Consider the following 25179-nt stretch of genomic DNA (forward strand, 5'->3'; position numbering starts at 1 on the left):
CAATAACTAAATTTGTGACATAGGACTTAGCACTGTCAAAACGGTTTGACAGTTCGGTTTTGGTTCGGTTTGAAATCGGTTCGGTATTTAATCGGGTCGGTTTGGAATCGGTTTAATTGTCTCACGGGTCGGTTTTGGTTCGGTTTAAATAGTTATCGGTTCGATTCGGTTTCGGTTTATTCTTCAGCGGTTTTAATTCGGTTCGGGTTGTAAACAGTCCGGGTAGTAAACGGTTCGGTGCAGACGGGTTGCGGTTTGTTAACGGTGCGGTGTAAACGGTTTTTATCCCGGTTCAAACAGTTTCGGGTTGGAAACGGTTTCGGGTTAGAAACAGTTTGGTTCTTTTTTGGTTCAGTTTATAACTGGTTCGGTTCTTTTTCGGTTCAGTTTTTAACTGGTTCGGTTCTTTTTCGGTTCAGTTTATAACTGGTTCGGTTCTTCGATTGTTTAACCACTTTAACGTTATTCATATCGGTTCCATTTCAAGTTTACTAAATTATAGTTGAATCTGAATTAAAACATAGCCTAATAGTATATTCATGTCACTAGCACACTCCCATCTTTATTTCATTATTACTCACAGAATCAATGTAATCATATGCTTAATAGTCTCTGTGAATTAATTTTATTTATTACGCCTTCAGCCAAGCCTTGGTACTTAATATTACAAGCTTTTTGTTCATTTGGTTTCATCACCTCAAATGTATACATGACTAGAGGCAGTAGTGTTGCTAATAGTTTGAGGCAGGGCCTGAGCCTGCTTGTTTTGCTCTTGTTTGTGAACACTGATTATCCTTAAGACCTTAATGAATGATTTGCCTTGCTATTTTAAAAATATTCTATGATTTCTAATATTTAATCCATTTAATTATATCCCCGTCAAAAAAAAAAAAAATCCATTTAATTATATAAAAAAGTTTGTAAACGGTTCGATTTAGAAGCGGTTTGGTTCATAAACGGTTCGGTTTATAACCAGTTCGGTTTACAATCAGTTCGGTTTTTAAATGGTTCGGTGCAAACGGGTAGCAGTTTGCTAACGGTTCGGTGTAAGCGGTTTTTTTGCCAGTTTAAACGGTTTCGGGTTAGATACGGTTCGGTTCTTTTTCGGTTCGGTTTTCTTTCAGTTCGGGTTATATTCGGTTCAGTTTGTTAACGGGTTCGGTTCTTATACGGTTTAACATTATTCGGGTCGATTCGGTTTCGGGTTTATTAAAATACGGTTCGGGTCGGTTTTCGGTTTCAAAAAAATCGGTTTTTAATCGGTTCGGTTCTCATTTGGGTCGGTCGGTTTCGGGCAGTTAAACGGTTTCGGTTTGAAATTTGACAGCATTAGGACTAAATCAAAACAACTCTCCAGACATGACTAGCTATGACGCACGCATTAGCAGCTTTAGCCCTTAGTAAGCTAATAATCTAAAGATTAGAAACTCTATTACAGTGTCTTAATTGTTTCACACTTACTAGAATTCACTTTTTACTCATTTTAAAATGAGAAGAATAAATAGGATCCGAAGGAGTACTACATAGTCAAATATGTTACTCTTCTATGAGTAAATAGTCCAATTATATTTTGAAACAGTAGGAATGTCAATTAAAAAGGTAAAATAAAGTGGATAGTGAACTATTTTGAAAAGATGTACTCATAGTCCTAGTAATCCTTTTTTTTTTTTTTTTTTTTTTTTTTTTTTTTTTTTTTATAATAATTATAGTACTACCTACGTTACAGATTATGTGCAACAATTAGACATTTTTCCTGTCTGCTTTATGTCAAATCGTTGCACATAATCTGTAACGAAGGTAGTATTTTCGTTTACATCCATATAATAACTACAACATTATTGACAATCATTTTTTATTTTTATTTTGTAATAATCTACCAACTTTGAGGTATAATTTGTGAGATATAAAATATTTCAAAGTTGCAATCTAATATATTTACAAAGGAGAGTTTTTTCTAGAGTTTTTTAGAGAGACACGTAGGATTTTGTTATTAAAAAAAAAAATAGAGCGCCACATATTTATGTGTGCCACGATGAAATAAAAACAATAAAATGATCAAAAATTTAAATTATCATACAAATCTAATGATTTATCTAATTATTTCAAATAAAATATGTTTATCATTTAAAAATTTATTAATGCTATCCTAAATTTATTAATTATACCCTTCCTTTATCTTTCTATGGTTCAAAGAACTATACAAAAAAAAAATGAAAAATTAAAATTATCATACTAATCTAATGATTTATCTAATTATTTCAAATAAAATATGTTAATCCTATTAACAAGTTTCACGGGCTTTAATGTAGTAGGTATAAAAACAAAAAATAAATAAAAAATTATTCATATGGATAACAACTAAAAAAATGATAAAATTATTCATGTGATTGGTGTCGTTAATAAAAACAACATCGATATGGATAACAATTAAAAAGGATTTTATAAAGAATGATAAAATTTATGTACAGAAGATAATATGTATTGTATTTCCTTATAAATCGGCCTTAATTTAATTAACAATACATAAAAAAATATTAATTGTTTCTTTTTATAGTCGGAGATCCCAACAATCATGGGTACTTAGTGAAATTTATAATACCTTCGAGGATGCAATGTTATTATTCAGCAATGGAGAGATTTCCAGGCTGTATGGTTGAAATATTTTCGATATGGATAGAACGGTACTACACTGATGATATCGAAAGTGTTGAACTTGAAGGTTTTGTGAGGTTGTTAGATAACACAATTGATGTCGATGGTGGTACTGATATGTTCAAACCTTCAGATAATGAAAACTCTATAATATTTCCAAATGGAACCCAACAACTGCATTTGGTTGGTCCTCCAAAATGTGTAAGGTCTGATAACCATTCTTGGACTTTATTCCTCGACCTCGACGACAAGCATCATAATGTTAACATATGTCATGGGGCTGTTATGTACTCAGCAATGTCTCATGATAAGTGTTGCAATAAACCTGCTTCCACTATTGTTAAGGGTGAAGATGGGCATGTTGTAGTGCATTCAATCTTCTATACAGATGATGTTCAAGCTGCTGTGAAAATCCGTCTTGCAGACAGACTACATGGTGTTGGTGGTTGTGCAATTTATGGTCATATACGCGCTTACAGCAGCAAATTTGCTTCTGATTGTGAGTATGATAAGCTGTTTTATAGATCAACTTTGTTCTATGCGTCACAAGAAAAGCCTAAGAAGTTGTTGGAGGGAGGCTATTTTTCACTGTCAAGAGATAAGGTGGCTGTGCCAGTAGATAGCCACCTTTGTCTTGATGTATATTTGACAAATGCGTCAACTGAGAATGTAGTGTTTGTTGGAGTTGGTAATGCAACCGGAGATAGTTGTTCTCATTTGGTTGTATACTCCCACAAGCAATTAATACGTAGTCGTGTGTCTAATAGTACACGATCGTGTGATAGCCTTTGCATATGAACCTGGCTACACGACCGTGTGTTTTCTCCTACACGGCCGTGTGATAACTCTTGCATATTAACCCGTCTACACGACCGTGTGTTCTTTCCTACACGACCGTGTACTTCTACGGACAAGTTTTTACTACACGGCCGTGTACCCTCACCTACACGACCGTGTACGGCTGCGGCAAGAGAGGAAGTTTATATTTATTAGGTTTCTTTTGGAGACCTTATAAATATACTATTACTACTATTTTTCAAATACGTTTTTTCAAAAGAAAAAAAGAGAAAAAAAAAAAAACCTAAACACAAAAACACAAACCCACTCTTTGAGATCTGAACAGTTCTTGAGCAATTCCACTCTTCGAATTCGGGTGCACGGATTACGGAGAGAGTTGCGTTAAATTTGGGGGGCGTGCGTCACTAGGAAATCTGTACCGGTGGTGGCGTATTTCGCTTCTAAGGCAGTGGATTTTGTTCCACGGCGCGACTGTGAGTTTGAGATCTTCAATCAAGTTTTTTCCCTTTCATCTTCTCTATTTTGTTATTGGAATCAACAGGTATTTTTACCAACAATTTAGAAGCGAAATAGTATTAATTTATTATACTGTTGATTCCTGGATTATTCAATTATATAAATCGTTTTGATGGGGATGGAAATTAAAATTTGGTTCGGGAAGAAGGTTTCGGTCTCTGGGGTTATATGAGTTAAGTTATTGGGAATTCTAATTATAAATTTAATTATTACGAGTTCTTTGGGCACTGAGAATTTCCTGCAGCATTAATTCGTTCAATCGACCTCATTGTCGAACTCGTCTGAACCTAATTGCCGTATTTGGGGTTCTCTAATATAATTGCCAAGTATATTTTAATGTACTGCAATGTCTGCAAGTGGAATATTACCTTCTGTGTGTCAAGTTATCAAGAGGATCTTGATTTTGGATCTAGATGGTACTTAGATTATTCCTCTTATCATTAAGAAGAAGTTAGTGATTATGGATTATCACTAGTATTTTCCGAGTGGGACTCGCATGGGTCTTCAGGTTGGATCGCCGATATTTACGAGATTTTCCAGAGTGCATGATTCATCGTGGTTGGTGCCACTGTATGTCATGGCTATTTCATTGACTGATCTCTCGTCAATGACTAGTATTTGCTCTTAATCAGATAAGTTCCTTCTCGTATATATATATATTAATGTTTATCAATTTCTAACTTTACATAATATTTGTGCCTATTATTATGTGCCCCTATATATATATGCATAATTTTATTATTATGAGCTATTGTAATGTAATGTGGGGATGAGATGAGTTAGATCTTGTAACTGACTAGTATGTTAGTTTTACTCTTGTAAAATGAGTGGTTTTGAGGAGGAAGGTCTCCGTAAAAAAGACGTTTATCTGTGGCTATCTGTTTGTTGACTTGTTGTTTTGCAAGTAATTTATTTCTGCTAATGTATGTTACGTCCAATGGTAATTTATTTATGTTCATGGACTTTAATGTGTTTTGTCCTAGTAGATTAGGGATGACATGTGTTCTATCTTATGATAGTGTTTTTATTGTTATTTTTCCTAATCATGGACAATGTTTTGTTGAGCACGGAGTATGTGATAAGCTTGTAAGTGTCTCTTTTTTAGATTAAAAACACTATCATAAGATAGAACACATGTCATCCCAAAGGGATTTAGAATTATTGTTTCTTTTAATTCTTGTGATCTTAATCAGCTTTGTTCACGAACTTGAAATGTATGTAATTGGCTAGAGGTGTAGCAATTATTTTTCTTGTTGATGGTCTAGATGAGAACGGGTTGTTTTCCGTGCTTATTAGTAGAGTTAAAAAGGCTTGACTTAGCAAAGCTAGAATGGCTGTGCAAGTTTGAAGTGTAAATGCCCCACATGAGGTAAGGATGGGAATTAACATTCTATATGTCTTTAAAAAACTATTAATATTCTGTGAATGTTAGTATTGTGGGGGTTGCAGATATGTATCAGTTGTTTATTTGTTTAGTAAGTATTTCACCCTAGGATTTGGTTGATACTCCCTAATTTGTTACCTGATTCATGATTATTTTCATGTGGTATATGTGATGTGGGGTTTTCCAATAATGAAGAATTGACTTCTATATATATGTTTCACGTAAAGCATGAAGGCTTGTGGAACTGTGGGTGATATGTATGCTGAATATCTGCTACGTTTATCATGTACGAGCTTGATATGTTAAATCCTATGACATGACATGTTAGTCTTGCTCGTTCATAGGATTTGTTCTTGCTTCCTAAGCTTTATTCTGCCAGTAAAGTTGATGAGTTCATCATCTAAGGTGTATTGGATTAAAGCTTAAACTAGTGTTTATATCATCTTGGTTTTACTTTCTTGATCGAAAGTTGTATGTAGATGTTTGTTGTGTGGTGTATATTCATGTAGTGGTGAATGGAAAAATCCTGAACCATATGGATAAACCTGTTTGACTAGTTGTGGAAAGAAGCATGTTAACGCGTGTTGTGCACTCTCTTTGAGTCTGATATGTTTGAGAAGAGTATATCTTGCCTTGCTATTAGAAATCCATCTGTTGTAAGTATCTTTCAAGGTGAGTTGAAAGGTGGTTGATTGGAAATGGGCTAAAGGTAAGATACTATGTTATTAGGATTTACTCTGTAAGTTTGGTGCTGACCAACTCTTATGACTCACCTGGTTTGTTCTAAGCTTGTCTGATTTGCAGTAAGGTTGCTTAAGGTTTCTAGCATGATTGATTGTAAATCAAGGGTGTGTATTTTAAAACGCATGCACAGGTGACAACTTAGAAGATGAGGTATTTTTTGCTCATGATGTTATATCCTTTGTGATATGTATGGTGAGTGGGGGTTAGATTTGAGTACTCTAACTTGTTATGTTAAGTTTTTCTTGGCATGTGAGTTGAACTTCTTGATGCATGTGTGATGTTACTATGGTTCGCATTGATAGAGTTCATTTGCTAGAATGATCATAAGTTGTTAACTTCACATGCATGTTGTTAATTGAGTTAAAGATGTATGTGTGTCTCTAAGCCAAGAGACAAGTACAAGATAATGTGATAAGCAGAATGGTTCTAGGCAGTATGCCGATGAACTAACAAAGGTACGCATCAATCTCATTATTGTGATGTAGATAAAGTGGTTTGGTAAATTATATTTATCATGTCTAAGCCAGAGTTATTTTCATGATTTGGCCTTGATGTTTGATTCAAATGTGCTAATGATTTGCAATCTAAATGATGAACAAACTATTCTTGACGTGTAGTGGTTTTGTTGTAAACTATATTGTTCATTCTGTTTGTCAAGAGAGAAAAACTCAATTATTGTTTGAGTTTCAGTTAGTACAAGGATGAAGGTTAAAGTGAGAAAGTTTCTCAAGTACCTATCCAGTAAATTATAAGAGACAATGATTGAATGAACAACGATGATTAGTTGAACCTCTTCAGTGTATGATTTTTACATGATGAAGGGTGGTGCTCTTTTTCGAGTGAGCTACAAAACAAATTGTTGTACACTATCCATTATGAAGCAAATGTTCATTAGATTGGATGACATGGTCAAGAAGATGATTGTTGCAAAAATTAATCTCTGGAAGTTTGTCCATTGTGGGGGTAAGTTGATCCTCATGTTCTCTACATTATTTTTCACAAGTGTCTATGTATGTTGTCAAAAACTACAGATGTAGTGACAAAGTTAGACAGATCTTGTGGAGATGATACTCATGTTAGAGTACGTGAAAGCAAAGAAGAATCAAGCAGGTCCCTATACTAGGATGAAGCACAGGTAAGTGCTTGATTGTCTAAGAGAATATATTTAAGATCCTGTGGGGTATTTTAAAATTATTCTAGTGACGAAGTTTAAAAACTGAGTCTACATCATGAAGTGATCTGGCTTAATAACCCTCTAATTTATATGGTTATGAGATGCTTTGGTAGACTTGTTGCTTGATGCTTGCAGGTTGAGCTTTAAGTGCTCTTAATTTGTCCATAACCCAGATTGGGTGGTCAATTGTGACAGCTTACATGGACACACCGAAATGTTTCAATTTGTTGAACTTTTGTTCTGAATGGGTCTGGAGCCTTGTTTTGGTTGACTCATTGTTGGATTTACACCATTTATGAGTAGGATTGATAATGACACCGGAAGTGGAAGGTTGAGCATTGCTTGCTCTTAATACTACTAGCCCAGTTGCTTGAGAGGTGGGAACGATAGTGATTCTTAAATAAATTAGAATCACTAGCCCTGATACTTCTCGAGTAGGGAACGATAGTGGTACCGAATGACTAAGGTTGGGAGTATCCCTTAATGCATCTAGCCTAAGAGCTCATTGAGCAGTGGATTGATAGATGCACCGTCGAGTTGATAGGGTTGAACTTTTCGTTCTTAATGTTCTTATTCCATTGCACAGAAAAAATCTTGGGTTTGCAAGGTGCTTGAATGTGTTTTAAGCCTGCAAGAAAAGACCCTAGATGTGCCGGGAATGTGTATTTTATACACAGACGGAACACCTACGTGAGTACGAGGGGTGGCCTCCTTCAAGGGAAAATTGTGGTGTAGTTTTCCTGAAGTACTCATGAGAGCCCAAGGTGTAGGCCAAGATTGGCGGAGTTGCTTAAGCTCTAAAGTCAAGGTATGTGCATTTAAGGTCCCTTCCTCGCTCCTAGGAGTTCAAATCTTAGGATACTCACTAGGGAAGTGTTGAAAACCTTGTGTACTAATGTGTTAGTTCAAACCTTTGGATACTAGAATTTAAGTACTAAGACTTTCATTTACTGTTCAGATTTCATGATCTCAGGTTTCGTTTGCATTAGTGGGGGATTGTTGGAGTTGGTAATGCAACCGGAGATAGTTGTTCTCATTTGGTTGTATACTCCCACAAGCAATTAATACGTAGTCGTGTGTTTAATAGTACACGATCGTGTGATAGCCTTTGCATATGAACCTGGCTACACGACCGTGTGTTTTCTCCTACACGGCCGTGTGATAACTCTTGCATATTAACCCGTCTACACGGCCGTGTGTTCTTTCCTACACGACCGTGTACTTCTACGGACAAGTTTTTACTACACGACCGTGTACCCTCACCTACACGACCGTGTACGGCTGCGGCAAGAGAGGAAGTTTATATTTATTAGGTTTCTTTTGGAGACCTTATAAATATACTATTACTACTATTTTTCAAATACGTTTTTTCAAAAGAAAAAAAGAGAAAAAAAAAAAAACCTAAACACAAAAACACAAACCCACCCTTTGAGATCTGAACAGTTCTTGAGCAATTCCACTCTTCGAATTTGGGTGCACGGATTATGGAGAGAGTTGCGTTAAACTTGGGGGGCGTGCATCACTAGGAAGCCTGTACCGGTGGTGGCGTATTTCGCTTCTAAGACAGTGGATTTTGTTCCACGGCGCGACTGTGAGTTTGAGATCTTCAATCAAGTTTTTTCCCTTTCATCTTCTCTATTTTGTTATTGGAATCAACAGGTATTTTTACCAACAGTGTTTAGCGGTAGAATGTGGTTTAGTCGTCAAGGAATGTGGTTGGATTGAGGTTTTAGCAACCTATGATATTTCGCCTCCTCAAATAGAGAGGAAGTGGATGAAGCCCTCGGAGTTCTAAAGGATTGGTAACAAGAGATACTTGGTGTACACTGTAGAGCAGCACGAGTCAGGAGAGGGTACGCTCTGCCTGCCTTCACAATATCAAAATTGTATTATGAAGATGTGGTTCACCCTTTTGTAACTTAAGCTATCGAACTATGTGTTTGTTAATTTTAACAATTACTCTATGATGAGCTCTTGCTAATATACTCGTCTTAGTTTGCATTGATAATACTCATTTTTAACTAGGCATGCATTGTGATGAATTGTATTGGTTTGATATGCTAATGCTTCAATCTGATCTAATTGTTGCTGCTCATTGTAATCTTTACCCGGGTGCTAAGGAGAATTTGGATTTGGCTTTAGAAGTTGATAATTCAAATACCAATGCGCGCTATTGGTTGTCCAAGCTACACCTTAAATATCACGTCCCAGGGGAATGTAAAACAGTGCGAGTTTTATTATGATGTAGAGCAAGCAAAATTCTAAATCTTGTTATTGCAAAAAAAAAAAAAAAAAAAAAAAAAAAACCATTCTTTAGGAATACTTGGCTTTATCTCTGATAACAAGAGAGTCTGACTACTGTGTGGATATAGTCAGTAAGCAAAAGACTGGCATTATGCTTGCTGTTGTTGCTTTCTCATATCTTGATGAGTTAGTTCATCATTCCTTAATACGGAGTATAGTTTAAAGATCTTACCGTCTAACTTTACAATTGTGCTAAACTCCATTCCTTTGTTAGATACGATATGAATTATTGAATCGTATAAGATAGAATGTTGGTTTTACAATGAGCTGCTTTGCTGGTGTAAGCTGCTGATATGGGAAATTCTGATGCACTATATGAGTTAGGTGGTTGCTTAAAATTTGAGGTTGGATCATCAAATTTACGTATCATATTGTGGCCGTTGATGTTACAATTGCTGTGCTATTGTTAAGTTTTACCGTTCATTAAAACATCCAGTTCTAAAACTGAGTTCAAAAAAAAGATTTAAAATAGATGATACATATATACCCTGATGTTGAAGTATCACTATCTTTCATTTTTGGCAGAATAATTATGTCCAATCATCTAAGCAAGCATTTTATTATCTTGAGAAGGTTGTTGAAGAGGTAATTCTGTTCATTTGCTGTGGTCAATGCATAGAATTTATTAAAAGGTCTTATGGCAATATGCAGTGTCTTAGTTGCATGCATCCGCTCTTCACCGCACTTCTAACCAACCGCACCGAGGTGCGGTTTGCGATTAACCATATTTTTTAAAATTATAATTCTTTTTTTGAAAAAAACTTTTATTTTATTTTGTAAGTATTAATTTATAATTTATAATTTAAATATTAAACTATGTTTTTTAACCTTTAATTAGCTAATAGTAAAGAATTAGCTCATATATTTTAGGTTTTTTTTTTAAATAAAAATATTATATAAAACTGCAAACCATATTAAAGTGCAGTTTGGTCTTTTTTTTTTTTTTTTGAAACAGCACCAAACCGCAAAACCGCAGTTTGGTCATTTTCAAAAATCACACCGCAGTTTTCAAACCGCAAACCACACCAAATTGCGGTTTGGTGTGGTCTAAACCACACTCTGCACAACCTTAATGAATAATGATTATGGAATGCAATTGTTTTCTTTAATTTGATACCTATAAAAGTATGGAAATGAGCCAAATCTACCTCTCCTATGTTTCTAAACCCCATACCTTAACCAAACATAATGAGTCAAGTGTAGATTGGGATGGGTTAATTTTTGGTAAAAGGTAAGGGAATAATCGCAGGGGTGGCAATTCGGGTCAGTAGGTCGGGTTTGGGTCAGATTTTGGATCAATTTCGGGTTATGTTAAGAAACTATCAAAAATAATGTAAAATTTAATATTATTACGAAATATGAAATTTGGGTCAAATCGAGTCGGATTCGAGTTGTTCGAGTTTGATTCAGGTCAAGTTCGGGTTTCTCTCAGTAACTTTGGGCCGGGTCAGAGATTACCAACCCTAAATAATCGACTTCAAATTCTTTTGAAAAAAAAAAACAAGGATGAACATTTCCTCTGTATCTCTCTCCTATAGTTTTTCATTAATGTGGGTTTCATAACTAATGATGGTTAAATAAAGTTGTTAATTTATCATTGAAAAAACAAAAACAAATTGACAGTTTTGCCCCTAGTATTGGTAACGTTCCATCACGCCTCGAGAAATTGGGGCAAGTTTAAATGATCGCTTCGATTTCTACTCGTATAATTTTTCATTTTAAAATTATAGTGACGTGTATGTGCATTGATTTTTTTTCTTTTTTTTTTTTCTTTTTTTTTGTGATTAGAGAGCCACAGGGGCGAGGGTTAGAATCGATCCTATGATTTCCTGAAACCGGGAGGAGCTCTAATAACTTAAGCTATCCCTCACTCATTTTTAAATTATAGTGTCGGGCATGTGCATTGATGATATTATGCAGTGGAAATTGGATAGTCGATCGTTGCGTCAATTTAACAGTTTGTCTCGCGTTGAACGTCATCGTTAGAAGTTGTACCATGCAAGAACAACACATTTAAGTAGAAGTTGTGCTTTCATTTCATTTCCCCCTTTTTCTTCTACCCAAATTAAGAACCCTAAAAAAAATTCCAGAAAATTTTCAACATCAATTGGCGTAAAAATGGATAACTACGAGTATTTGCCAACTGAAATTCTTTTCCAAATCATCATCAAATTGCCTGTAAGATCTCTGGTTCGATTCAGGTGTGTTTCCAAATTTTGGTATTCTCAAATTGGCAAATTCAAATTCATGCTTTCACATTTGCAACATAACAAGGAATCTGGAAATTATGATGTGTTTTTCAGGAAATATTGTCAAGATTGTAGAATGGAAAATTATAGCTTACATTCTGATAATCAAATGTTTCCAGAAATTAAAACCCTAGATTTCCCATTTCAGTTTCGTTCTAGTTACTTGACTTATTTCTCAATTGTAGGTTGTGTTAATGGTGTGATCTGCGTGTGGGGTGAAAAATTTAAAATTTTAATTTTGTGGAACCCTTCAATTAGAAAATATATGACACTTCCTAAGTTTGGATTGGAACCACCCATGAAATTGGGTAAAAAAATGAGAGCTGACTGGAATCCTGTAGTGGTTCATGATAAGTGTTTCGGGTTTGGGTTTGATGCGGTGTCGAATGAGTTTAAAGTTGTAAGGATAATTTTGTATAAGGATAACCTTGAATTGCTTAACCGTGAGCTTGTAAGTTCAGTTTCTGTGTTCTCCCTTGGTAGAAAAACGTGGAGGAAACTTGATTATGAGGCTCTGTTTGAAATGCACTCTCGTTCGTGTAATGTGGGTGGTTTTGTGTATCGGTTGACATCGGCTGTAGGGAGAAGACTGTTGAAGATTGTGTCCTTTGATTTGAGCACAGAGGTGTTTGCAGGGATAGCATGTCCTGATGAAGCACGATTTGGTATGGACTCTTTACCCGAGTTAACAATTTTCCGTGACTCACTTGCATTACTCTGTGAGTGGGATAAGAAGCGGTACCACATTTGGGTTATGAAAGGAGATGGTGGTGTGGATAAGTCGTGGAGGAAGTTCTTCTCAGTAGACCTTGATGTAGTTGTACGTGTACCTGAACAACGTATAGTTGGTTTTAGTATGAAAGGGCTGATGCTAGTTGTTGGGGAAGGTAATGTTGTAGTTTCGCCTATTGTGGAGGATGTCGAAGTTGTGAAATATTTGCCTCCTTGCCCTGAATCTGCTTGGCATGTGGAGTCCTATGTAGAGAGTTTAGCTCTGCTCAAGGAGGGTGAAAATCAACCACCAAATTTGGTTATGTGAAGCAGGAAGAGGCTGGAGACCATTGAGTGACTTCTAAGGGCTTTTGGAAGGTACTTTATATTTAGTAGTTTGTTTTTCTTAGGTGTTTGATTGATCAACTTGAAGTTGCATTTCTTGGTTATTCTGTTTTGATTGTCTGCGCAATTGCTCATGGTACTGAAATTCTGATATAGTAATGGTCTTTCAATGTTTTGTATTTTTCTAATTGCTTACATAAGACATCATTATGAAAATTAGTGTATAATAAAATTATTTATGGATTATATATTTGTGTCTACTTTGCTTGTGAGCAGTACAGTTTTCAGATCACAAGAACACTTGATGCCCTGTACTTCATAAACAAATTATTTTGTAGCAGTATATAATTTAAACAAAAGTACAGATTAGATGTTACATATCTGATGCAAATAAGCCATCTACAGATTAATTTAAGCGATTTGAAACTAGTTAAATCACTTCAGTGGTTATAATGGCAGGCTGTCTAGAATTTAAATTTTAAATGGATCATTCATGAAAGGCAGACTTTCTTTGCCATATGACTTCCTTATTGTTTTCAGCTGAATTTTTTTTCTGGCTGGCTAACATATATTTTGAGAAGATAATACATGTGACACTGTTATTTTTACATGTGGAACTAGACATAAGAGCATCTTTGAAATCATTGTATTCAATATTGTTTAAGTTTGCTTGTTAGTGAGCATAACATGCAACTTTGGTATAACTCTTTCTGTTAGTTTTTTCTTCTCTAGTTCGTTTCCTATCCGGCAACAAGTTTTTAGATTTCATAGTGTCATGTGTCATCTCATAGAATTTCGTAGTGATAAGAGATGTTTCTTAAGACCTTGAAATACCTAGGTCAGCAACTTACGTCATTTCTCTCTCTCTCTCTGTCTCTCTCTCTCATATTTTGGAACCCTGCTATTAGAAAAAGTCACTCCCTGTTTGACTTTGAGTTTGAAACTTCCAATGGGTTTGGGATTATAAGAGTGATAATGGGCTGTAGGTCTGTTTTTGTTATATATGATACGAGTTTTGGTTTGATTATGATGCTTTGTCAAATGACTTTCAAAGTTGTCAGGGTCATTCTCAATTACAAGCCGATACAGTCATACAAGAGTTAACTAAAGTACCTCATAATTTTGTTGGTGCTTTCTCCTTCCGTAAAAAGTGTCGGAGGTTCCTTGACTATTCTGCTCGGTTGAATTTGTATGACCATCTGTGCAATATGGGTAGTTTTGTCTAGCTGTTGAACTAACCAATACTGCCTGAGGGTTATAGATCTACATGGTATTTAACCTTGTAGGCCTTGTACGAAGAGGGTTTAGTTTTACTCTTAGAGGGTGAGTATCTACTCTTATCACATAACACTGGCAACAGGAAATGTCAACTTGTCAAGCAAGTGGAAGCAATACGAAGCTGAGAGAATATCAATGTCTTATGCATTTGTTGTTGATTTCTTTGGTCCTCTTACCGTAATTGTATCGTGCTGTAGTACGAGACCTTCCGAGTTAATCTGGGAGATTTACTCGTAATTTCTCTCGCAGTAGGGCAGTACTGAGCTTAGAAAGTTTTATGGTATATAATGACAATTTGTATCTTTTTTTTTTCAATTGTTTCTAAGGGAATGAATTCTTTTAGGAAGCTATGGGAAAGAAGCTTGTGATGACATATATGTTAGTTTTTCAAGTAAGTTGTGTGAATAATTAAGCCATTGGAAAAAACTATGCCTTAGAATTAGTAATTTAATTGGAAGACTATTAAAATAAGTTAAAATGATTTTCATTCCTCTAATGTAATATGACAAATCCAAGGCAATTCTCGGTGTAGTAAAGATTTGCATCTCATGTTTGTAGTTTTGTTAGATGGACAAGCCACAAGCCCTTACATTTCTATTTGATTGTTATGTTCTTATTACTATGCATTATGAAATGGGAGGAAGTATAAATAAATGCAGGGTTGTGAGCCAATATACCCTGCCTAATTGAAAATTCTTATATACATACATTCGACTATTCGAATGCACCGTGCACCCAATTAACTTATGGGTTAGTTTTTGCTCTTCATTTGATGATTAAATGAATAAAATTATCAAAATGAAAACAAAATACTCATGAGTGCACCGCGTACTTTGACTGTATATAACAATCTATCCTGCTCTATGTTACTTGGACTTGGGTACCCATGTTCGACACGGGTACCCGTACCCGTTCGAAGTGTTCGACTCGGCTATTTTACGAAAAAGTTCCATGATTTTGTCCGGGTGTTTAATTCATGTCCGAGTGTTGAGGGTCCGCACAGGTACGTGAGGTGAAATGAAGAGTCCAAGTAACATTGCTCTTGCTTAACAAGTATTTGATACTTCATTCTTTTTTTAATACTTGCAACACTTTCCTAAAATGGAAACATCACAATACTAATAAGACACTATATTTGATATGAAATAACCAAGAAAAAAGGGGTTAAAATCAACTAACAACAACTTCAAATCAACAAAACAAGATAAACCTATCTCAACAATCACCAAGATTTATGAAATAGGGGTTCTTAATCAAAGCTAACACAAAGTAAAACTAGGATTAAGGTGTAACCACAAAGATTACAAAGTTGCAATCACAAAGATTATGAAATAGGGTTCATGTTAGAGTTTTGCAATTGGCCAATTGGCCCTATAGCTCATGTTATTCTCACATCTCCTCGGTAATTAGCTTTAACCCCTTAGGCCTGTTAGATGACTTGAAGGCATCCTGTGTCTTCCTTACCTCTCCACGAAAGGGTAATTACAGACAACTAATTCCGCTTGCTTTATTCTTGGTTTGCTAGTTTAGTGCTTTGTGCAATTTCTAGGATATGCTGAATCAGGAAATGCAACACATTTGAATACACTGATGCCTTTCTTACCCCCTCTAATTCTGCTATATTTGCAGGTTAAGTTCGTTCAAGATGCAGATTTGCTGTAATTGCATCAATTCTGAAGGTTCTGTCACTGCAGTAGCTAAGTTTTTGGAGCTGTGGTTTTCTTGGCTTTTAAAAAAAAATAATAATAATCTGGTTTCCTAAGGTGTATTAGGCCCTAAAAAGCACTATCTGCTGTAAGTGGATCTTATGTTGGGCTTGGTTTGGCTATAGATCATGTACAAGCTCCTGTCTGTAGTTGTAAGGGATGATGTATCCACATGTATGGAAGTATTTCGAAGTGGTGACGGACTAGTTCTTTTGGATGTGCATGTCAAACGATTTGAATGATTTTCATTTCTCTAATGCTATATGATAAATTGAGGATAACTCTGTCACTCTGTGTAGTAACTATTTGCATCTCATTTCTATAGTTTTGTTAGATGGACAAGTCTTCCTTTCATTACTTCTCTTCACTGGTATGCACCACTTCATAATGTAATTATTTGTGCTTCGAATTGTGAACTACATTGCCTTGGTTAAATCACTAAGATGATTATGTAGTTTCGTCATTAGAGGCTCTTCATTACGAACCTTCTTTCTTTTTATGAATGTATATGGTTAGATTCTCGGATAAGGAATATCCTATTAGAGATTGTAAATACTACGAGTAATTAACAGCAATAGAAGACTCTTTGACAAATTTCAGAAGCAGTATTGTCAAAAAATTTCATTGTTTTCATTGCTAAAGCTATTAATGGAAGAATTAATCGTACAAAATAATGAATGATCAGAGCCATTGATTTCTTCATTAGCCGAGCCTACGTATCTCACTTCTTAAAAGAATTTGTACTCCCTTCTTTTAAGCTTAAGCTCATTGTAAATGATCTTCCAACACATATAATACATTGTTCCAATAAGCAAACTAAGTTGTGCAGAATTAAGCTTTTCATATAATTGATAAAGCAGTTAAGCTAATGTTTCTAAATGGGAATTTTTTTGAAACATAGAACAGGCCAACCAATATTAGATTCAGCTTATATTATCTGAAAGAGGTTTTTGACTGTTTCAAGAGTTACAACATATAAAGAAGGATCATCAACATTATTATTCAAGAATTTGAACTGGTAAATTATCTACTTTCATCTTTCTGTTTCGGCTGATCCCTGAAAAACTGTTCCCTCACGCTTAATCAGGTCCATACTTATAATCAGCTATCGCGTATTAAGTGCAATTAAATAGGAGGTTTGAAAGTCTTGCAGATTGCTAGAATCAGAATTTGCGGTTAAATAGGAGGTTTTGGTAGTGATTTACACATTGTTTGGAAATGCTGGTAACAATGTTTGCTGCATGTTTCTAGCTCGTCTTAAAGATTTAACTTCTGATGCTTGTCTTTCAGCAGAATTTCTGAAGAAAATAATTCAATTATTCGAGTCTGTTGCTAGTTAGTCTTTCATTGAACAGACAGTTCAGAGGAACGATAGCAAAACATGTACTATCTCAATCACAAAATTTGATTGTCGTAATAAAGACACGGGGTATATCTATCCTATTTTCAACATTTTCAGAGTACAGGGGTCAGGAAGCCACAAAGAACAATGATATATACTCCGCGTAAAATTCAAAATCCATTCTCGAGGCCACTGGTGCTACACTAAGAAAACAGAATCCAGACTGGCAGCGACAGCGTATAAGACAGTCTGAATAATTTGGGAGGACAACTCACAACTCTTTCCTAGCAAAAGACGAGTAATGAGTCAATTAACCATACAAGTTGCTCCATAATTAGTGCCAAAAAGTATTCACACTAAAATGTCAATTAGAATCAGATCCAAGGACCCATTTACAAGTCGGTGACTTACTTCACTTGCATTTCTAAGCAATTTTCACACACACACTTTGTCATCAAATATAATTTAATACATTATCAATAAATTTCTTGCTATATAAACTGGAGTTTCCTCTTCTATTTGTTAATCCAGCAATTCATCCTACCTAAAATAATCCCAAAATTTTCTCCTCTTTAACACACAATGTATTCCTCTTCTTTGAAGTTCTTGCTTCCTTTGCTCCTCCTCCTCGTAGTTCCACGGATTTCAGGTATCTTCTTTAACATTCACAACGTTGTATAAAAACCGCGAACATCTAAACCTCCCATATTGGTGTGGATCCACAGTTTATATAAAAACAGTTTTTCCTTTCTTACATGATTTTGAGAGATAACCTCTTAAAAAAAATTCTCTGTTTCTTATAGCTCATTCTGTAGTTGGGTTGTGAAGTTACAGGAGACGACGGGGGACAGGATGATCCAGGGCAGCAGTGGTGCATCGCGGATGTGCAGACACCAGATGATGAATTGCAGACAGCAATAAACTGGGCGTGTGGACAGCAAGATGTAAAGTGTGACATGATTCAAGAGAATCAATCATGCTATCAACCCAACACAACCAAAGATCATGCTGACTTTGTGTTCAACAGTTACTTTCAAAATCATAAAAACAAAGGTGGTAATTGCTACTTCAATGGTGCTGCCCTGATCACTGAACAAGATCCAAGTATGTCTTTTCTTCCATATTATTATCTCTTTTTTTTTTTTCTCAGATTATGCATACATTTAACTGCTGAATTTAGTAATCTAACATGTTAAAATGACATGAAAATCACTATTTTAGCATAATGTTAGTATCAATCTATCATAAAAAAATCACTGTCTCCTACAGACGAATGATTGCAACATTATCATTTTTGACATATCAAATACTTAATGTGTAATTTTTCTTTCTAAGTATACACTAATTTTGCAATAATTTGAATTAACTGGTTTGATTATAGGTTCTCCATTATAAATCTGACACATACAACATTTATTAAAAATTTAAAATTATTGTAAAATGATTTTGCTAAAGTAATACTCCGTACATAAGTAATTTAACTCATTATACTTGAATATATTGTTAATTTTTTCAATTTAGCAAAAAAAATACTCATACGAATGTGGATAATCAATTAGTTTAATTGGTTAAAGTCTTGAGGAGTTGTATTAAAGGCCTGAAATCAAATCTTGTCCACATCATTTTCCATCGTAACTCTCTCTACATAAAAAAAAATAATAAAAAAAAGGGAGCATTATGGCCATTTTGTTAAAAGCATCAAAATTTTATAATTTTATTTAGCGTGTAAATAAGTGAATTTGGATTTTCATTATTTTACAAAAAAAAAAATTATTATACATTGTAATTAAGTGGCCACAAATAGTAATGATAAAAATAAAAATATATAAAGTGGCATACTAGACCTATGGAATCTATATATCTTATGCAGTTATGCATATAGAACTTATAACCTATGGAATCTATATAACTTACGCATTTGGAAGTTCTAAATAGAGATAAAAGAATCCCAAAAAAAAGAAAGACAAAATATGTAAGCAAGTTAAAAGAAGCATGAAGGGTCCTAGCATCATCACCAATTCACCATCATATCCACATGGATTTATTAGTAGACTAAGATTAAAAGCATGTTTATGTGCATTATGTACATGTGCATATATGATGGGCATCCTGACATATACATGCTATCTTAACCTGGCCTCTTCTGGTTTTGGTGAACCAAACAAAACAATAAAACAATAATTATCACGCTTGTGGGAAAATATCCGCAAGCAGTTGATGCAACTCCCTAGTCAAATCAGCTAATACGTTTCGATATAGACTAATTTCATTTAGCTGTTTAAAGTTGTTATAAGCAGTTGTTGCAACACGCTATTCAAAATAATTACTCGCATATTCCGATATTGACTAATTTAATGTTAGGTGTTTAAAGTTTTTAGCGAATGTTGCATGTGTTATGTTACCAATTCTTTATTAGCAATTTCCAGTTGTACACAGGAAGGGGTTAAGACAAGTTTCTACTTTCTTAACTGTGTGAATCTTACTTTATCCTTTTAATGATTTGCCTTTGTTATTTTTGCCGTGCAGGTCATGACAACTGCCACTTCGAATATCTTTCTTGAGAATTACGTTTTAATTTTTATTTGTAATACTTTTAATTATTAATTTTACATTCTTTATATGTCAAGTTGTAAATGAGGTTTTGAAAAAGAAGCTAGAAGAAAGCTGATGTTATGTAAGAACAAAGTAGTTCGTTCACATTCATATTGTATGAACAATGGAGTAGAATATTCAATTGCAAACACAAAATAAACATATTTTCCCTTAATTTCAGTTGCAGTTCACGTTCACAATGTAAATCTCTACACTATCCTATGTTACTCAGACTTGGGCACCCATGTCCGACACAAATGTATCTAAATGTCCGACTCGGCTATTTTGTGAAAAAAGTCTATGATTTTAAAGTAAACTGAAGTATCCAAGTGTCATACTCATGTTCGGGTGTCGAGGGTTTGACACGGGTACTTGAGGTAAGACGAAAAGTCTGAGTAACATATACTAGCTACTCCGTATTTAAAATAACCAGAAAAGAGTTATGGAGGCGTACAATTTTAAAGACAAATCGATTATGACTGGCATGCCCCCCCCCCCCCCCCCCCTCCCCCCAAAAAAAAAAAAAAAAAAAAAAAACTTAAATAGAGTGATGACTAGAGAATGGAAGGAGAAAAATATAACGGGTATTATGATTATCATTTCTTGTGTATCTTGCTTCAGACCGTTCAAATGCAAGAATAAAACAATCGCAAAATTAGTACTACGTATCCACAGCATGACAGCAGTACTCGTGTACACAAGAAAATGATATCAAGACTTTACAGTAGTCGATGGTACTGGGAAGGTGCATCACAATTATGCACTCAACATGATACACTGGTAAATGCTGAAACAATATATAGTTTAACAATTCAATTACACTAATGTCTGAATCATTTTTGATGCATTGTACCAAACTACCAGTCCAAGTAATAATTCCGCTATCTGTTTACAATGAAAAAGTGTGCATACTGTCTTTTGTACCTCGAGTTTTCAGAAAAGCAGGCTAGCCCAGCCAGCTATAAACGCAAAGCCGCCAATTGGTGCCAATCTATTGAACTTTCTGTCTTCTAGATATGCCACGGAGTAGCACCTGCAAAATAATCAACTCTAGATGCATCAGTTCAATTTGGAAGTTAACACGCTTTTTTGCACTTTACATATGCCTTGAATGAATTTCTTCACTATCAAGAAGGCATCTCTACAAGAATAATTCAGGATGCAGTACATTAAAATTTTAAAAAATAAATAAATAAAGTGAATATTAGCATTTTGCATGATCACTTCCGCAATGATGCCAAAAGTCTTTGAAAAGAGAAGGAAAACTCTTTCCAGAAGCCATACAAGAAGCAAACTCAAGATTCTGAAGTACTTCCAAAAAGAACCCTTTAATCATATAAAATATTGACCACATTTTCGAAATCATTTCTTAGCCTTGCAATACCATTCTGTAAGCTATGCCTGTACCTAAATGCTACTCCAAAAAGTGTAAAACCACAAGTCAAGCTGTCCAGTTTCAACTTTCATGTAAAAACTGCCTAAAGCGTTACATCACCTGATTTGGCTTAGAATGATTTGCTAAAGCAATTGGAAGTACATGTTGCTGACTATCATGAAATCATTAAATGCAGAACAAATACAAAAAAATAGCTCTACACAAGCTGCCGCCCACCTTCTCGGAGGTAAATTACAACTAGATGCACCATAGGATTTAGTATCAATAAGTTGTCACTCTAAATATAACATTCCACCTGAAGAACACGTGATCATTATGCCAAATATTATCAAAATTCCTACGCAGACATGCTGTAAAATCAACCAAAGTTGTTCCTCCCATCTCATACCACTGATCAGACAATTATGGAAGATACAGAGCTCTATTCCACCATGCATCACCAGTCAATATATTGTTATCTTCAAGACTTACGCTTAAAATGCATACCTAATGCATTACCATATAGAATACTCTGTGCATCTATAAGTCCTACTTGTGTGCCTACTGCATTAGAGGTTCCAAGTTCAAGCCGTGACAATTGGACAAAATTGAAATGAACAATTCTTAGTAAGGCATACATTTGTTCCTCAAAGTAACCTCAATGAAAGAAAGTTTCTCTAGGATACAGCAGACTCTGTGCTAGAATAAAATGAAACTATATGCAAGCTTTCTCTTAATGTACCAAATGCAGAGATAAGCATCTAAATTACAGTTATAATCAAAGTTGGGTCGGTGTCCTTTCATACTTTACTCAAGCACTTCAAATATACTTGCAATTAGATCCAACAAAGGATTGTTCTAAATAACTCAAAGCTGGGATTATTTATGAGGCTTAGAGCCATGATTTCAAAACATCAATTTAGAAGAATCAATATATCAGAGTTTAATTCATAGATTAGGAGTGATGCACAATTTACCCCCCCCCCCCCCCGAAGCCCCCCTTGGGGGGGGGGGGGGGGGGGGGGGAAGGAACTGCAATAAGGCTGCCCCTTGCTCTCAGATCAAAAAGTGACCAAAAAATTAGCATTGCATTGGCAACTAAGCAATTGCCAAGAAGCTACGCATTGTAATGCACTAGGTTTGAACTTCTATGCAGTGATCTCGCCCACTGATTTTAACCTTAATAAAGCTCACAAAGAAATGGGTACATAATTAAGGGCTTATCAACTCATAAACACCAAATGATTGCATATTATACATAATAATGTACAAATGAGTTCTTATAGGAGCCTTTGATATACATGCAAAGAACTAGTGAGAGATTGCTTGTATAAAATATATCTCATTATAACTATAAGCACTGAAAAGAGTAATATAGTCCTTTTCACCAACTAATGCTTCATTCTATGATTTAATACTCCCACCTCTCACAAAATCTACACTACATTGGTGACCTCCAAAGACCATGCTAATTTGTCAAGCAACTACAAGGTTGATCATTCAACTTTCAAAGAATTTCAAAATTAGGTTTAAAAGATTTTAGGTCTTTATGACAACATTACGAGCTCTTGTATAGTTTTGAAATGCATGAAAATCAGTGTTTTGAAAGGTTGTGTCAATAGTTATTGTTTGAATTTACAAATTACACCTTTCAACAAACTAGCACTAAAAAAAGTAAGGACAATCATCTGTCCCCCACCCCCCCTTCCCCGAACCCACCCCCATCAATATATATAACAGGTAGAAAAGGACAGATTATTTTGTTATCACTTTCCCATCTTAGGAAAAAATAGTCACTCCAGAATCACTGTTTAGTCTATATACATCTCCATCATCAACACCCCCCTCCCTCTTCCAACTTTTCCATAACCTGCTAGCTTTCGAGTGGCATGATTCATTCCCAAGATCTAAACAGAAACTACTCTGGATGCCATTCTCTCTTCTAACTAACCAAGTAACTTCTAGAATTTGTTAAATACACCCAGGTGCACCATACACCAAAGATTATACACCCAAGATTAGTTTTTGCTCTCATTTGATGATGACATAAAAAAAAAATAATAATAATAAAAAATAAAAAAAATAAAACAATTATCAAAATGAGAACAAAATACTCATGGAGTCATGGGTGTATATAACAATTTCTCAATAACTGCCTCTTCAGGCTACAATAATAACTAATCTTGACCCAATAAATATCATTAGAAACGTTTTGAGGACAGCACCATGATCTTCAATTACAGCCTTACAGGGACATACAACTAACAAAGTCCTTACCTATATTGAATCTAAAGTCAAGCACAATTGTCACTTATCAAACCATCATATTTCACAATTCCTTATCAAGTCACTAAACATAATGTAATCAATCCTTTCAAAATCCAAGTACAAAGGGTCAATTCATAGGGGATGAAATCTCTTTACTTTCTAACCATTTCAAGCAACATGTGAACCACAACAACAGGCCTAACAAGTAGTGTAGCAATATGATCCACATTCCATTACAAATCCTACAACACTATGAATACTTTCTTGCTCATTCATGCTCATGCTTCCTTATCAAACAGAATCGACAGCAAGGGCTCTTCCTTTCATGTCAATCAGCTATATTGAACACCCGATAACCGGGCTTAGATTAAGATACTTAAGACCTAAAGCTTAGGCCAATACAATCAAAATTCTTAATTGCAGGCAGCCTGATCACGCTTGGATACACATCCATAGTGAATAATTACATTTGGAAACCCTAAGACGACCACATAACTAACTTGATAAATCACAATCATCATCCGAGTTTCAGTTCTCAAACTACCCAATAATCATCTGTTTGACATTCACAACAACACAATAATCCAATAACCAATACACCTAAACTTCATCCACAAAAATAACAACAAAGCTCATTATATACACATTAAAGCAGAAGAGATGAAAACTTACGTCCCCGAAAACAAGACAATTCCAGCACTCATAAGACCTCCAAACTGAAATCAACAACAAACCCAAAACAAAATGGGATATTTCAGAACAAAATTGTACAATCACAACATCAAAATTGAACAAACAAAATTCAAATTGAATTGTACAAGAAAAAACACATACAATGTTGGGATGTTTGGTAATTGGGGCAGCTAACAAAGCTGCAGTGTGCATCAAATGGTACAAAGAAGCTGTTTGCCAAACCTATCAAAAGTTTCGAAATTTCAGAAAGAAAACCATAAATTATGAAATGGGAAGAATTAAATCAAGGAAATCAAGTAGAAATTGACCTGTTTATAAGCGGGTTCTTTGGGGTTGAATCCATGAGCACCATATGCCCCTAATCCAACAGCTACTGCCCCTGAATTTTACAGAAATTGGGTTAATCAGTTATGAGCTGATGTTGCTCAACAAAGCTCCAAAATAGAGAAGAGAAGAGAAGGGAGGAGAGAGATTACCAGAGATAGCAGCAACTTTGTGCCAAAGACGAGGATCCATTTGTGTTTTGATTTTCAGCTTTCTGCTCAACAATTTTGGCATTTTGATGATCCCCACGAGACAAGAATAGAGTAATTTTGATACAAGCCCGGAGACAGACCCGATGGGTCAGGGTGGGAGACCGGAGACGATATGGGTAGCAATATGAATGAACGGGTTGTATTCGGGTTGACTTAATTTAGGTCAAATCATATTCGGATGAATGGTACTATGTTATATGGGTTCATATTAGATTTGATAATTTTTGGTTGATTGTTAATCGGGTGTTCTGATAAATATTAGATGCGTCAATTTAAATATTTAATGATTGACTCGATAATGATTTGGGTCAATCTCATATCATGTGACGACTTGGCCAAGTCGGATAAATTTTGTCAAGTCTACTAATAGATCTATTTAGAAGATTAGTGGCCGTTAAAGGCATACATTTGGGAACTCTTAAGCCTAAGCGATAGGATGTCATTTACTTGTTTGAGTTATTGCATAAAAGTTACGGAGTAGGATTATAAGCTTAAAATCTAAAAATAACATG

At 35.1% G+C, this 25179-nt stretch overlaps 3 protein-coding genes across 6 annotated transcripts; 2 read left to right on the top strand and 1 right to left on the bottom strand.

Annotated features, from left to right (window-relative positions):
• Positions 1 to 11541: 11541 nt before the first annotated feature.
• LOC145559448 (putative F-box protein At1g32420) lies at positions 11542 to 16136 on the top strand. 2 transcript variants are annotated; one of them, XM_081620874.1, is made up of 2 exons: positions 11542 to 12910; positions 15785 to 16136. In XM_081620874.1, exon 1 carries the CDS (start codon positions 11691 to 11693, stop codon positions 12858 to 12860), a length of 1170 nt encoding a protein of 389 aa, XP_081477000.1. In that variant the 5' UTR covers positions 11542 to 11690; the 3' UTR covers positions 12861 to 12910; positions 15785 to 16136. The 2 variants fall into 2 exon arrangements, with proteins under 2 accessions (XP_081477000.1, XP_081477001.1); XM_081620875.1 differs by lacking the exon at positions 15785 to 16136 and having other exon boundaries at positions 11542 to 11773; positions 12305 to 13178.
• Positions 16137 to 17534: 1398 nt separating this feature from the next.
• On the top strand, positions 17535 to 19955 carry LOC145559449 (glucan endo-1,3-beta-glucosidase 1-like). 3 transcript variants are annotated; one of them, XM_081620878.1, is made up of 3 exons: positions 17535 to 17852; positions 18038 to 18307; positions 19730 to 19955. In XM_081620878.1, the coding sequence occupies exons 1-3, from the start codon at positions 17786 to 17788 to the stop codon at positions 19762 to 19764; spliced, it is 372 nt and encodes a 123-aa protein (XP_081477004.1). In that variant the 5' UTR covers positions 17535 to 17785; the 3' UTR covers positions 19765 to 19955. The 3 variants fall into 3 exon arrangements, 2 of the variants coding, with proteins under 2 accessions (XP_081477004.1, XP_081477003.1); XR_014092720.1 differs by having other exon boundaries at positions 17540 to 17852; positions 18007 to 18307; XM_081620877.1 differs by having other exon boundaries at positions 17569 to 17852; positions 18032 to 18307.
• Positions 19956 to 20576: 621 nt separating this feature from the next.
• Positions 20577 to 24766, bottom strand: LOC145559450 (uncharacterized). The gene is made up of 5 exons (XM_081620879.1): positions 24608 to 24766; positions 24440 to 24510; positions 24273 to 24353; positions 24111 to 24154; positions 20577 to 20828 (listed from the first exon to the last, which is right to left on the bottom strand). The coding sequence occupies exons 1-5, from the start codon at positions 24687 to 24689 to the stop codon at positions 20729 to 20731; spliced, it is 378 nt and encodes a 125-aa protein (XP_081477005.1). The 5' UTR covers positions 24690 to 24766; the 3' UTR covers positions 20577 to 20728.
• Positions 24767 to 25179: the final 413 nt, after the last annotated feature.

Source organism: Chenopodium album, chromosome 9 (genome assembly GCF_948465745.1).
Source record: "Chenopodium album chromosome 9, dcCheAlbu1.1, whole genome shotgun sequence".
NCBI lineage: Eukaryota > Viridiplantae > Streptophyta > Magnoliopsida > Caryophyllales > Amaranthaceae > Chenopodium > Chenopodium album.